General features: G+C 35.9%; 1 protein-coding gene across 1 annotated transcript; it reads right to left on the bottom strand.

The window, feature by feature from the left end:
• Positions 1–272: 272 nt before the first annotated feature.
• On the bottom strand, positions 273–13,459 carry LOC143188945 (hexuronate transporter). The gene is made up of 10 exons (XM_076393503.1): positions 13,257–13,459; positions 5,433–5,544; positions 5,143–5,266; positions 4,568–4,720; positions 3,828–3,938; positions 3,581–3,743; positions 3,187–3,385; positions 1,974–2,252; positions 1,594–1,791; positions 273–1,279 (listed from the first exon to the last, which is right to left on the bottom strand). Exons 2-10 carry the CDS (start codon positions 5,536–5,538, stop codon positions 1,083–1,085), a joined length of 1,530 nt encoding a protein of 509 aa, XP_076249618.1. The 5' UTR covers positions 5,539–5,544; positions 13,257–13,459; the 3' UTR covers positions 273–1,082.
• Positions 13,460–15,155: the final 1,696 nt, after the last annotated feature.

Consider the following 15,155-nt stretch of genomic DNA (forward strand, 5'->3'; position numbering starts at 1 on the left):
TAATTATATCTATTAACATCGTTCGGTAAGAATCTAAAACATAAATGGAAGTAACAGTGAATCCACGTTCTAATCATGCTGCACCTTTTTTTAACACTGATAAAAAAGAAACTACGACAAAGGTCGCTAATTTTAACCAAAATAAATTGACCTATTGCAAATAGGCGATGCATAATGTTTAAAAGAGCTGTTACGATCATGAGAGAGCAAAATTATAATTGTAAATGATAACATAAGTACGCAATATATTACTTGCTATATGCATTTGCAATAAAGTATATTGTTTTTTATTCCAAGGAAAGTTCAAGGTTGAATATTTCTTTAAATAAGACAAACCTGCATACAAATTTAGACACGTGTTTCTTTATTGCTGTACATAGGGACACTAAAGATGATTTACTCGAATTTAATGATCTTAGTGTTGTCATCTCTTTACTCGTGTAATGTTTATACAAAGTGATTCAAAATGTGTGGTTCTATCAAAATTCTTAAATTTTAATTACTTTATTTTGTTCGAACATCTTATATTTAGGAATGCAGTACTATTTGCCTATATAACACATTTTTATGCCAGATTAAAGATCAAGTGTACCCTTTTCTAACATAAAACTATTATTTGTTAATTAAAAAATATTCTACAGGTCAATGGTCAGTCATACACTTCTTGCTATACTTACTACAGTTGAGCTCGCGTGTGAACATTTGTCTCATTTAATTTACAATTCAAATTATGCCATTTATAAAAATGCTAATTTAGAATATTTTAGGATTCCAGGATTTATGATTCGAGAATTCTTCAAAGTTAGAAGTGCATGGACTATAAAAGCCTCATAACTCGTTCGATTTCCAAGACAAAGTTCCTTAAATTTCAATTTACAAACGGACAGTTCCTGTGTCGTAAACCACTATTCTCGTCTGTTACAAATATTTTCTTCAGAAACTGAATCATCGCGTGTTTTTTTATTGGAGGTGTAAGAAACAGTATACAACTAAAAATATTTGATTCGTTGCTGTAGATAACATTATGGTCATTTAAGTCGCTCCGCGTGCTATTTACAATTTACAAATTATACTCTTCTATTTCATAGCCTAGAGTTCTCGTAACGCTGAGGCGGGTCAGGATATAATCGGGGTAGCTCTATCGTCGGTATATTTCCATCGTCATTGGTAAACGTGTTATTATCGTACCCTGATTCTGACTTGCCGCTGACAGTCTTCTCCGCTTCTTTCTTAGAGCCTCCTTCCATCAAGAACATGGTGCAGAAGAACATGATAGAACCTATCAAGAAACATACTCCTTAAGTGAGACATCTAAAAGGTAGCCTTTACAACTGACATGCAACACTTATTATACACGATAGTTCATAAATAAGGTGACAATACTTTACATGATTAACTGTCACACTAAAGTAAACTGTTAATCAAAACTTTGGGATCACTTTGCGAATCGAAGAAAATAGAAACATTTTCATTAGTTTTTATAACGAACAAAAACAATCCTTGTCAAGTTTTAGGATTTTGTATAGCGATAGTAATTCACTTTGCGGTATTGTCTATTTATGAATCATCCTGTATAATAGTAGAACCACTTACTGAGGCCATAGAAGCCAGCATAAAAGATGTAAAGAGATCCTCGAAATCCAATTGCCCTTCTAGTTGGTTCCACAAGTATTGGCAAGTTTCCTCCGATATTGTTCATAACGAACAGGAAAGCTCCGATAGTGGTCGACCTTAGATGCAGAGGGACTATCTCGACGACCACAGCGAACACGATTCCAAACCACATCTCAGCTGCAAAGAGAAAGGTACGTGGTACATCATATATTAGACAATAAATAAGAAACCTAGTTCTATTTGTTCACTTGGAGGGACCAATTGTCCTTCACCATCAACTTCAACCAAACGATTGACTTAGAATTCTCTAAGTTTCTTGGCAACTCATTTTTAAATGAAATATCATCTATCGTGCTTACCAAAGAAGTAAGAAATGCCAAGGGTGATCATCGCCCCGAGGGGAGTAAAGTACACCGAGCCAAATGCAAATGGTGTAGCTATTATCTGACTAATGGCTAGACAAGCCACTCGAGATCTAATTCCCAGTTTCGCTACAAACTTGTCGCTAATTACTCCACCGACAACGACACCGATGCTGCCGATCACAATTGTCACGGCGAACAACCACCAACCTAGATCGTAGTCGGGGTAGTAATCTCTGTAATAGAGATCGCAGTTGTAGGCGAAGCACATACCACCTGAAAATAAGGATCACGTAAGAAATATGGAGAAATTGAGACAAATTGAGAAACTGTCTTCGTATGAAAATGGATGCCAGAAGAAATTTGCGTGATCATGGTTACAAATGTAGGTGCCTGAAAATGTATTCTAAAGTAAAAGAGAAAGGCATCGGATTCTTTTCAACACGTTGACCCCTGCATGATTTTACATATGATTCATGCGCTCGTAGTTATTCACTGGAAGTTAAAATACTTATTTCTGTGAGTGGTGGTAGCAGTCAGCGCATCAGACATTCTCGTAAAAGCTGGAACAGACATGTTCAGTAATTTAGTCGAGTAGGCCAGTGATTTAGTAACTTACTGTGTGAGGACATTAAAACTTATTTGAGCCAAGACTAATTTTAGTGTCAATACACAGTAAGTTACTAAATTACTCACCACTCGACTAAATTATTGAACGCGCCTGTTCCAGCCTTAACGCCCGATTTTTTCAAATATACTATCCAAAAATGCTTGAACTTTCAATATCTTAATATGCTCGCATGTGGTCACAGATGTAAACGTTAAAGAATTAGATGAGATTATGAGCGACGCCAAAAAATGATGTAGTTAAAAAGGTGAATAGCTATATGTAAAGCAAGAGTACCAATTACTGTGTACTGATCGATTACTGTGTCCCCCTTCCCTATTATTCTCACATATAACAAAATGCAGCACTACTAAGCTCCAAGTACTTGATTTTATTTAAAAAAAAATACTCTTAATTTGACAGTGCTACATCTTGTTATACATAAAAAGAAAACAGGGAGCATAGTAATCGGTCAGCACACAGTACTTGGCACTCTTACCCTATATCAAAATGTAGGGTGTAAGTAGATGTTTCACACATGTAGGTGCTGATGTATCCTTAGAGCACGTCTGAATCGATTGCATCAAGGTATTGGCCCTTTACCACAGTGTCTGATGCTAGCAGCCAGGCACAAAAGCAGTATCCTTGGCTGCAGGATCACTTTCCACACAGGTGTTTTCTTCCCAGTTTTATTCGTTTCCTCCTCTCCGATCGTTTTCCTTTCTGGTTCGGTTAGGGTGTAAGTGAAAGCAGCTATGATCAGACCGATTATACCAGCTCCGTAGTAACATGCTCTCCAACCCTGTTCAGATTATGTCAGATCAGAGGATATCGTTATGAAATTTACAGTATTAAAAAATAAACAGCGAATTCAGTGATCTGTCTATAAGCTCTGTTTATAAGCGATTTATAAGAATTATCTTGAATTTTTGGTTTTTAATCCCAAATTCTCGGTTAGCACTAAAAGGGTTAAAAGTTCTGAATATAATTTACTTACCAAGTCACCGATGTTTAATGGTGGTATGTAACGACCAACAGGAAAAGCGATACCATAACCACCGTAAATGCCCCAGTTGAAAATCGACATGACGAGTCCTCGCTGTTCTTCCGCGAACCAGTCAGAAAGCAATCCTGTGGCCAGAGGATTGCATCCTGCCTCCCTGGATATTAATAACATGAGAACGACGTTAAAATAGGTGAACAACCTAAGTGACCTGTAATATTCATTTAGTCATATGAATTACCCTGCTGCTAGGATCATACGAAGAATAACCAGTTGCCAGTATTCTTTGACTGCTCCCATTAGGACAATTGCGATACTGAATACGAGGGTGCAAATAGTCAACATCTTTACTCTGCAAATTCGATTAATTTTATGATACGGCGTAAGCTTGGGAAATATTGATTATAATTAGTATTGTATATGAAATAAATATTCTTTACTTATTGAGTGAGCACCCTTGTGAGGACCCTAGAGTCCTATGACAGACTCACTCCTAACAAAAGCTGGTATGCCTTAGATTTTAGTTAATAAGATATATAAGGACGAGGTACTGAAGTTGAACATCGGATGCACTCGTCAAGAGAACATAGAAGACAGTTTGTCACAATGACATAAAAGACTGAGTCCACCAAATCAAACTACAAAATAATTAAAATTTATCCTAAGATACTAATCCTCGTGGCATAAAGCTCACTCCTAATTTCCGGTTCATTCTTTCCTACAAAATCGCCAGCTGTGTTTAATCATACCACCAGTATTACACAATAAACTGTGTAGCCTCGAGTTAATGATGTCCAGCAAATAGCAGTTTTCCTTATTAGCAGGTACACGAGTAACAGTTACCTCTACAATCGTGACAAGAGCGATAGGCAAAGAACTGACATCATGAAAGACCGCTACAACAATGGCTGTCCCCACAACGGTCCATGTTGTGCAACCGTCTGAAGAGTAATTAAAAAGCGGCCGATCGTCGTTAAATACCTGTTGTATTTATCCGCCGCGATGCCCAAGATGACACCGACTACGGTGAACACAGCGATAAAGCTCGGGCCAGCCAGGATTTGATAGTCCAGACCAAGGCCATTGTAGTTCCATTCGCAATACCGAGTTCCGTTCAGTTCCAGGGACTCGCAGCTGTGAAACAAAACACCTTCAACACTGGCGGCTCTAATTCGATCGAAGGTAACGCGAACACCGTACTATTCAACAACCTACACGCACGAGTATTGAGTGAAAGTAGATATAATGGAACGATCTTCCGCGATAAAAACTTTTGTGATTCGCGTGGCGTGACTTGCTCAATGTACTGTGCAGAATTGGTAAGGTTGCACCTGAGACACATGTTGACACAGGAGTAAGTTTCTGTGTGTAGAGGATACGTCGATTCAATTAGCTATGTCCACTTTGGTTAATAATACGCTACGTCCGAAAGTGCACGTGAAATCAGGTGGTCCTATCTACTGTGATCATATACATTCGCATTTTTTCCATGTGCAACCTTAAACTGGGTCTACACCAGCGAGCAGTTCGAAAAATGTAATCAATGAGGAACTTACAAACTTTGGTTGCTGGCTACCTCGCATTGTATTGGAAGATCTACGATGGCCAACGTAGACGAGTTTAATTGGCAGGAAATGTCACCATAGTGTAAATCCTCCGCAGTTGCTTTGCTGGTGACACCTTGAGAACAAGTGTAAAAAGAATTATGCAAGGTAACTCCGCCTTAAACTGTTGAACTGCATCAGTTATTATAGATGAATGCACGTGTCTTAATGAGCGTTAAGAGTTTATCTAAAAGGCATTTTGAGGAAGAGGAAGCGTAATATGTGGAATGCCAATTAATTACCAATTAAATAATGGCCTAGTTCTCCAAGTACGTATCCGATTGAGACAACGGCCAACGCATACGGCTTGTAGAGGAACTTCAGCTGCTGAAACAGTGCGCTCAGCATTGCGCCCTGGAGAAAAATATGTCACACTTTAGGTACTGTGCTTGAAAAATGATCTGTAGTCATAATCATGATCAGTTCGCATAAATAAGTATCTTAAATAACACTTTTATTTCTAATTAAATGAAAATGAATACTCATAGTTTGAGGATGGAAAAGGCATTGAAAGAAATTTTGAAGTTTTCCCTCTAAGAGAAATATAAAATATAAAGCAAGAATGATTAATTTGAGAATTACTTTGGCCCAGAAGGTACCTATATGTTGAAGCTGCATGAAAAGAACTTTAACTTTCGAAGGCTACAAAAAACGCCAAGGGAAAAAACTTAAAAACTGTTGTTCATAAGTATTCTGTAGCTTTAGAGTAAAACAAAGTAAGTCATGTTCTCAACAAATTTGAGTGAACATAGTCACATGATATGAAATACGTATCTATTTAAAAACAAATTAAGTGTCAATGATTATAACTATTGACAGTGAACTTGACTTTTCACATGCCTGTTTCTAAGAATAAATATTAACTATTGTTAGTAATTACAATCGAATATCGGGTACCTATTATCAGTCAAATGAGTGTGTTATTAAATATGAATTATATAATGCTTCGATGCACAATGCTTCCATGAGGCTACGTTAATTATTGCGAAAATTATGATCGCTGGAGTGTTTACATACTTGTTAACATTTACCGAGATCGTAAATAAAACATAGTCGATAGTATCTAATAACGCGGTACTTGTATTATACGAAGCGAATCGTCGTTATTCCGCTTCTCCTCCGGTTTCATACCATGTTTCATATCATGCATATGCATTCCTAATATTGATCGCTAGAATTTAGCATTTGCAAGCTGCAACCTTCAATTAACAACAATTTGCTCGAATATAGTAAACTTTCAGATAAGGACACTTCATTTTCTTGATATCGAATCATTTTTTATTGTGTACCTTGAACTTCTAGTTAAAGCTGATTTCTAGATAACAAAAATGTTAACAAATTGCTTAAACGTTCTATGAGTAGACTACGAATATTTATGCGTTTATGAGAATTTTGAATGCGTGAAAAGTTACAGAATGCATTTAATACGCAAAAACATATAAAATATAAAAAAGTGGTTCTACTTTAAAATTTATTAACGACTCAGTAGAAAAAATTGTGTTTAAAAGGGAAAAAATATGCTTCAAAATTTTGTTAGAATTCTTTTTATGGGAAATAAAAAAAATAGTATTCACTTGGCTGGGTAAATGTTTCAAGTGATGAAGTCGATCGACATTCATTTAGAATTTGGGTACTCAACACTATTCGTTAGAAATTGCCCAAGTCTGGTAAATATTAAACGGTGTAACACATTGATTAGGAAAGTGATGTTGAGTCGACCAACTAGCAAGCAGAAATGGTGATATCAAGACGTCGTTCAATATTTATAGTTTATAATTAATGATCGAATTTATAAGCACGACAGAATCAATGTGACCCTAACTGTACCGTTAACAATTATTTATTCAAGGATTCTGTGTTTTGCAAGTTAGTCTGGTTATTGGGTGAATAATCGTATACGTACTATAGAAATCGATAATCAGCTCAGGATTATGCTAGCACAAGGTGACAACGAAGTATTCATTTTAGTTTTGTATACCTCTACCTATTAGCCAACAAACACTAAAGAAGCCATTTTATCGAGCTTTCTTTATTCAAAGGAAAGTTAATTTCTTCACTATCTTCATTTCTTAGTAGAAACAATCTTCAGACATTTTAACTTGTTAAATGGGTACACATTGAACCTAAACACGAACAGTTGTTGAGACTCTGACGATAGCTGAGCATGTTTCGTTCCTGATTATTTGCAAATAACGTGACACCTGAATTTACGTGAAAATTACTATCAGTTCACAAAAGTATATAGATATTGATGGTAATTATCTCTAAAAAAAATAGAAAAAAGATCAATTGCTACTTTGTAATGGGCAGCATATAATCGACAGAAACGTCTACATGAATTTCTGTAGGACTCTAACGCTCATGGAATAGCGAGTACATGACTCGGTCGCCTTGAACCAGAATCATTGAGACGGAACGAAAATTATCGTTTTAATATTGTTAGTTCTATTATTCGTGACAACAGTGTGACAATTGATTGTAGACACGTAAAGGGGACGTGAAACTTGGGACAAATATTTTTTTCTCGCATCACTCTGTTCCATACCGTGTAAAGACCAAAGAATAAAAGATCTCGTAAGCGCATCAAACTGTGATTAATCAGGGTAAATTATTCATGATAATTTAATTAACAAAAAGTCCCGTGAAATTTAGGTGGTAGAACGATCAAGCGTTAGGGAAATAAGGGAATATGAAAACCAGTAACGAATCATGCCACGAATGTAGCCATGAATAATTTGCATAATTGTTCGTCTTCTACTAGGTGCGACTTATGTTTTATCTCTTTCAAATCAAGCAGTACACAAATATGGGTGTTGTACAAAAACATAAACGCAATGGTAATTCAACAAAGACGACTATAAAATAGGCTCATGTCATGTACAGAGATCTATTATTCATTGTCACAAGAATTTCTGAGTATTTAGTATAACTTAGTAACACTTGCTGTTAATATCATAATTTAGCAATAGTAACACATAAATGATTCTTTTTTAATTTTAATGCAGTGATGTGCGTAAGTATGACAGACGTGGGAGATTGATTTACAGAATCAGTACTCATTTATTATTGATATATTAAACAAAAACAGGCATACGATATTGCACTGGATTGCCATCTTGAATTCTAAGTATATGTTCATCAATGTTTTCTATGACGCCACAGAGCATATTCATCGAAATGCTAATATTGAACTAGTATTTTCAGCCGATACTTTCAGATCAAACGTTATTATTCATTAGATCCATGTTTTCATGTTCTAAATACCATTTAACTCCACCCAATTCGTCATTCCTGTGAGTAATGAAAAATCTTGAATAATGTTGCTTTAAGTAGAAGATAACAGTAGAGTTTCTGTTATCCAAAATCCCGTTACGTGGGAGTTCTATTCAATGTTATGCGATTCAATGATGAAATACCATTTTCGCGAATATTTCTACTGCAGCGATATAATCGAGAATCTATTATTATTTGCTTTTCCTCACATCAATTAACATTATAAGTAGACATCACTTATACATATGCATTAACTATAGGATTAATATCAATCAGAAAGAAAATAATTAGAACCTATAGAAAAAATGTTCCATTTCGTTACATTATCTCTAGATAAAGAAGCATGCATTTTAAGTGCATCATTTAATACTATAACTATAAAAAAAACTATACAACTATAAAAACGTTTTTGCCCATGAACTTGTTATTTAAAATAATTTACAATTACTTATTTTATGTAAAATTATTATCTACGATAACCACAGGTTCGATTACTATATTTTCTCAGAAATTGTTCTTTTGAAATACATATGTTTGTCTGAGGCAAGTAATTATTGTAAATTGGAGCAAGTTGTCAAGATTGTTAAAAACGTGATCGACACTGCCTGTAATTATACAAAGTGCATACGTTTCCTTCACATCACATGCACTCACAGATCAGAAAATGAAAACAATCATGAATTTTCTTGACATGTTATGGTCTCATATGGCTCTCTAAACACGTGTCAAATTGGCGGTGGTTTTGTTGACTAACACTAGAACTCGAGTTTATGACTATGCATCAGTGACGAGTTTCATAAAGATATACAACTTTCCTTAGAAATAGGTTTTCATAGAAATATCACTGAACAGAATAATTCAAATTTAAGAATAACATAGAAGACTGGAAGATTGAATATTTCTTGGTGTACTCCTACATTCTCTTCCTGGTTGTACTACGCTTAAAAAAAGACTGTATACTATACTGAAAAAGAATCGAGAAGTTGATCTCCAGTACAATACGTTTCTCGATATTCCGTTTGCAAAAGAAACCGGAACTTTAGTGATGGAAATTGACATGACGAAACGAATAAACTACAGTCAATTGCTGCACGATGACAGAATGAACAACCAGTACCGTTTCTTGGCTATTAATTGATACTTTCAAGGAGAAACAGGAAATATATTCCGTTGCAGTACACGCCCAATAAGGAAAAAAGAACTGTGGAGAATATACACATAGAACAAATATGAGTGATCCTCTCCACTTATACGTGATCGTAAAAATTCACGAGACTAAAGACTAGAGTACAAGGTTTATAGACTTCTATAAAATCTATCTTTCATATGAATCAATTTACACATTGATTTTTCCCGATACATAAGAGAAGATTACCTTTAATTAAAGACAAAATCATTAAACATAGTAGAAGAATAATTTTCATGGTTTTATCGTGTGCAAATTTTCAATTGGTACCATTTATGCAAACAATGTTAAAAGAAAACGCAAATCGCAAGTTCTTAGTAACTGTGAGCTCCCAAGATCGGCACTGATTGCAAATTTCAAATTCGCAATAAATGCAAATTGCCATCTCCGATACTAATCGCAAATTTTTCAACTCGTGAATGTAAATTCCTAAGATGAATACCGATTGCTAATTTCCAATTCACTACGCGCAAAAGTTCTCAACAGCTGACGACGACTCTATCGTTACACTGTGTTAATGTCAGCAACCTTCTATGAAAACGTTCTGCATTCTGGTAACGCTCTGCATTTCGGTAACTGGAGTGATTAATTACGTTGACTGAATACTTCGACTAATCGCCCCGAACACTGTAAGCTCAAATCCCCCATTTCATGGCGTGGATTTGCGGTTACGACCATTAAAGTTTCCTTTGAGGCAGCATGATTTATGTCTTCACAGCAGTTAAATATACCAATCAATTATTTAGTACGCTTCATGCTTATCACATGTGTTAACGAGATGCAGATGGTTTGACTGGATAATGGATCATCTTCGTGTAGATATTAGGGTAGTTCTGAATCTACGAAAAGATTGACTCAATTTTTCATACATTGTTGCTTTTGTGGGACTGATTAAAAGTCTCTTTAAACATCTTCAAATTGACTCAATGTTTCATAGACTGTTGCTTTTATGATGTTGATCAAAAGTCTCTTCAAACATATCCTTGGAAAACCTCACCTTTTTTTATTTACTGAACCCTGAAGTGCTTAAAATAGTGTAGCACATTTTGTTTAACAAAATATTTATTATGTTACTATATTATTATTTAATACATTATTCATCATACTACATTTTTGTGGTATTATTGTTCTACTATGTTGTTCTACAAGGGTTGTTTTTGCTCGAAATTCTAAAAAAAGCGAGCGCGGCACGAATGGATTTGTTACATCGTTAATTTAAACGTCCTGCAAGCATGAAATCACGATTACTCTCTGTTTCTGAGACGCTTCTTTGTTAAAAAACTTTCAATGCCGTGCGAAACGCGATTCTTCCGGTAGAACCTTAACCCTGAATTCTACGTAAGCTTTGCGTGTTTTGTCACGAAGATGTGATTATGCAGTTGAGAGCGTGTAAATTATTTTCGGTATTTCTTAGAATCTTTCCAAATATAACATCAACTTAGGACCTGCCTAATACCACTGAATCGATGAGTAGAAGAACAGTACAAGTCCAGAAGCAACATCGAAGATTGCAAAGCAAAATTGAAAATGGCTAACTTTGGACTTGTACCATTCTTCAACTCGCCGATTTAATCGTGAGGTCTAGTTAGCGTAGAAAAAAAAATCGCAGAGTTTAAAGCAGATGCAAGTAATATAGAGGCCATAGTTGATTCCCAGAGCGAGGCTATCGATAAGAGTAACGACGTAAATGGATTTGCAAAGCGAGCAGTCAACATCTCGAATCCTTTTCCTCGACTCCAATTATCGCAAAGGTGAGATGGGAAACGAGAGCAACGTCGACGATATCGTCGCGATCAGTTCACAGTACAGCGTTTTCTATAATTACAGGCTGATATTAAATCGAAGGTCGAACGAACCTTATGGGCGTATACCCAGTAGACGAGAATCCTGATTGGATACGGAATAACGGGCCTCTCAATTAGTCACCTGCTAAACACTATCAAGAACACGCGATATCGCTCGTAATTAATTAAATGATGATAGATTCTATCTTTCCTCCATTCATTGTAGATATCACATGAACTGCATAACTTAGCTCTTGGACAATGCTTAGACCTTCTATATTATAATCTTTCATTAGTACAGTATTCATTCGAGGCGGTAGAATTCTAATGAAAGTTTCATTTCCTGTAAATAATAATATAACTTAATGACTGTACGAATCTCGCTACTTGTACACGACAATGACACTTTTATGCACAATAATCGTGGGTACAATTCAGATAAAAGCTTAAATAGGTTCAGGGTATTATAATCCTCTCTTACTATCTTTAGTCTGCTTCTTGCAACATGTATCTAATATTTTCAGTTTCTCAGTTACTGTTTTTTAAACGACATTATGGTCTTCTTATTATTATTAATAATAGTGCATACTTCAAAATGAGTTCAGTGGATGTACAGTAGAGCCTCTCCTTATCCAAACCCTCATTATTCAAATATCTTAGTATATGTATTCTTCTATGAGCATAGTATCAAATTATCAATGATTATAAATAAATCATTTTCTTCTTATTATTTTGAAACAAAATTCAATCGACTTTCAATTCAATTGCGCAGCCATTGGCAATTATCCCTAATACTCACGAAAGTGTGCCTGAACTATTTGTCCCCGATTGTATTTGATTACACTTTCATAACGCACCTTGCGCAAATACTGCAAAACAATACTATGATCGTGGCTCAAACCACGGCTGCAACGATGTCTTATACTCACGTATGTCCTTACAAATCACTCTATGCATAGAGAGGCAAAAACGTGAAACGGAAATCTTTTCGTAAGAAATCGACGTGAGTCGATCGCTTGGAATGAGTTCCGGAATGCAAAATCCGTATACGCGCGTAATTGTATAATCATACTTATACTGTCGCCATGTATTTACGATGCACCCATGACAATTTATCATGATCACGTTTCTAACGTGTTTCTTTGCAGAAACAGTTATTTGTTACACTGGAGATGGATAAAATCTCAATGTTACTTATACGAAGTGGCTATACTATTTTTATTTTAAATTGACGCGGCATAAAATGAAGGAAGCTATAAATAAACATTTCTGTAATACCTTGATTAATCTTGTTATAATTATTTGTCGTCTTTAATATCCAGATCTTTCGATTATTCACTGTATTAATGACAAGAGTAAAATAGAATTGACTGAAATTTAAACTCTGTTTTAGTAGTCTGCAGAAAATAAAAGAACTAGTAGTTAACAGGATGATTCAATCTTAAACCTGGTGTTAAGATAATTAATCAAGACCCTATACTAAAAATACAGTATAAATAAATTTCTAACAAACTTTCTAAAAATCCTATTACATTGACTGTCTCAACAGAAGCAGACACGCGTCAGCCATTCATAATACCAATGTCAACTAAATGAAAAATACGATAATCTAGAAGCTAGTTTATGCAGATCCTTGAATTTTCAAAAAATGACGACCCCACTTTTCCCTTCACCTTACTCAAACCAGCTAAACACTGCTCGCATAGATAACACGTTCCCTTTATTAATATTCACACATTTAAAATCTCTACAATCTCCTGCCTCTCCCACGGTCGAATTTAATTGAATCACCCGCGCACAGCTTTCACGCGATCGGTACTTACGTATTTATCGTTGACTTGTGTCACTTCCGGTTACCCGTGCCGAAGGGATGAACGATCGGGCGATCACTGGCAATTGATTTGCCGCACTCTACACTGAAACCGAACGAAGAGGACCGTGTGCGAATGTGGGTGCCCTGTGTGTGTGCATTTGTGTAGCGATTGCGTGTGTATGCACACTGATCCCTCTGGGCGCGAGGGATGGAGCGACAAATGAGATACGAGGCTGCTGGCAACCTTCATTTATAAGAAAGTGTCCAAGGATCGGACCTTCCTCGTGGACTCCATCGAGGAAGGGGTACCAACAGGCTCTGCATTAATAGGTGGCTGCTGTCGGGTGGTCAGCTATGGTGGGAGCACGGGATACTCTTGATCTTCGATGTCCAAGGTTCTCTCTATTGACCATTCGTATCTGAGTCCTCTGGTTGCTCTAAAGTTTAGAACAGGGATCGAGATAAGCAGTTATCCTTCGTTTTTGAAGGTACTCTGTTCGAGCTTAGACACACACGACTGACAATTTCGTCGCTTTAATTAGAAGCTAATTAGAGCTTTAATGGAATTTTATATATCGATTGTCTTCTTATTCATTAGATAGGGAAAGGAGAATTCTTCTGTCTGTAATTAGTCTTTAGTTAGACAAAATTGTTGGCCATGTGCGCCTTTATCTAAGGTACGTGTTCCAAGCCATGAACAACTTCAAGGTAAAAAATACGTCTTTTATTCGATATACTTAAATTTCATTGGCTACTAGAGTACCTGAGTGAACCATGAATCAGTGGTACACGAAGCAGGTATGTAACGACTAAACAGTTTCAGAATGTAGTTGGAGAGAGTGAGTTGAGGCTCTTTAGTTTAGCCATACATACCTATGCAAATAATTGCATTTATTATTGTAGCATACAGGGTGTTCAAGAAAAAGAAGTCAATATACCATGATGGAACTTTTGAACATATTCTTGTCAACTAACAAATTAGAAAATTGAGAAGCTCCATAACTTGTTCCTTTCATTTCTGCAATACAATAAAAAATAGTTGTTGTTTTTAAATAGAATCTGACAGTATTTTACAAGTAGACTTTTTATAACCTAATTTTCACAACCATTAAAAAATTGAAATTTGAAATATGTCATAACTTTATTAGTAACTTACCCAGAATCTCAATCAACTCTTTTGGCACCTTCTATATAACTTCCAATTCGATATAATCTTAAATTACACCAACCTGGCAAATCAGTGTTCTCCAGCATTGATGAGACCTTGATGAGCTAACAAAGGATTCCATAAACGATCAAATAATTGCATTAAATCATTTCCAGTATGAAGTCACAGTGACCAGTAGCGGCAGATAAGGGCCCAAAGGAGCAAAAATTTATTCATAAGACACAAGTGACGTGTGTAACGTGATTATCGCTATTTGATGATCCTTGGAGAATGATAATTACCTTCCTGGCAAGGAGAAACAGTTTGATATCCAAGTTTGAGGTGATCGACCCTGCATTATAAAAGACACATACGGTTCGTGCTCTTCGCATTATCACCGTAACATTGACATACTTAGGCGCGATTTTCATGTTAATTGTGTTTAACTATGCGGTGTGTAATAAGCTGGGTTCGAAGACTCTCCTTGGAGCATGTTACTGCCGATGTGGCAGTTTTAATGATAGAACGTGACTAGGCAGCGAGTACAATGGACCAGGGACTGTCTGGGAAAAGGTGCCTATTTTATTTCAATTTCGTACCTTTTCCTTTCTGAGCTGACTGTTTTGCAAGACTAAGCGTGATCAATGTTCTGCACTGGGAAATTACTGGGAATCTTTGTTTTTCTTAGTTTAGGAAATTGTTTCCAACTTTAAGTCAGTGATGTGGTTTGCAAATTATTCAGAAGTGGATTTTATTTGATGT

This window comes from Calliopsis andreniformis, chromosome 3, assembly GCF_051401765.1.
Source record: "Calliopsis andreniformis isolate RMS-2024a chromosome 3, iyCalAndr_principal, whole genome shotgun sequence".
In the NCBI taxonomy this organism is placed as follows: Eukaryota; Metazoa; Arthropoda; class Insecta; order Hymenoptera; family Andrenidae; genus Calliopsis; species Calliopsis andreniformis.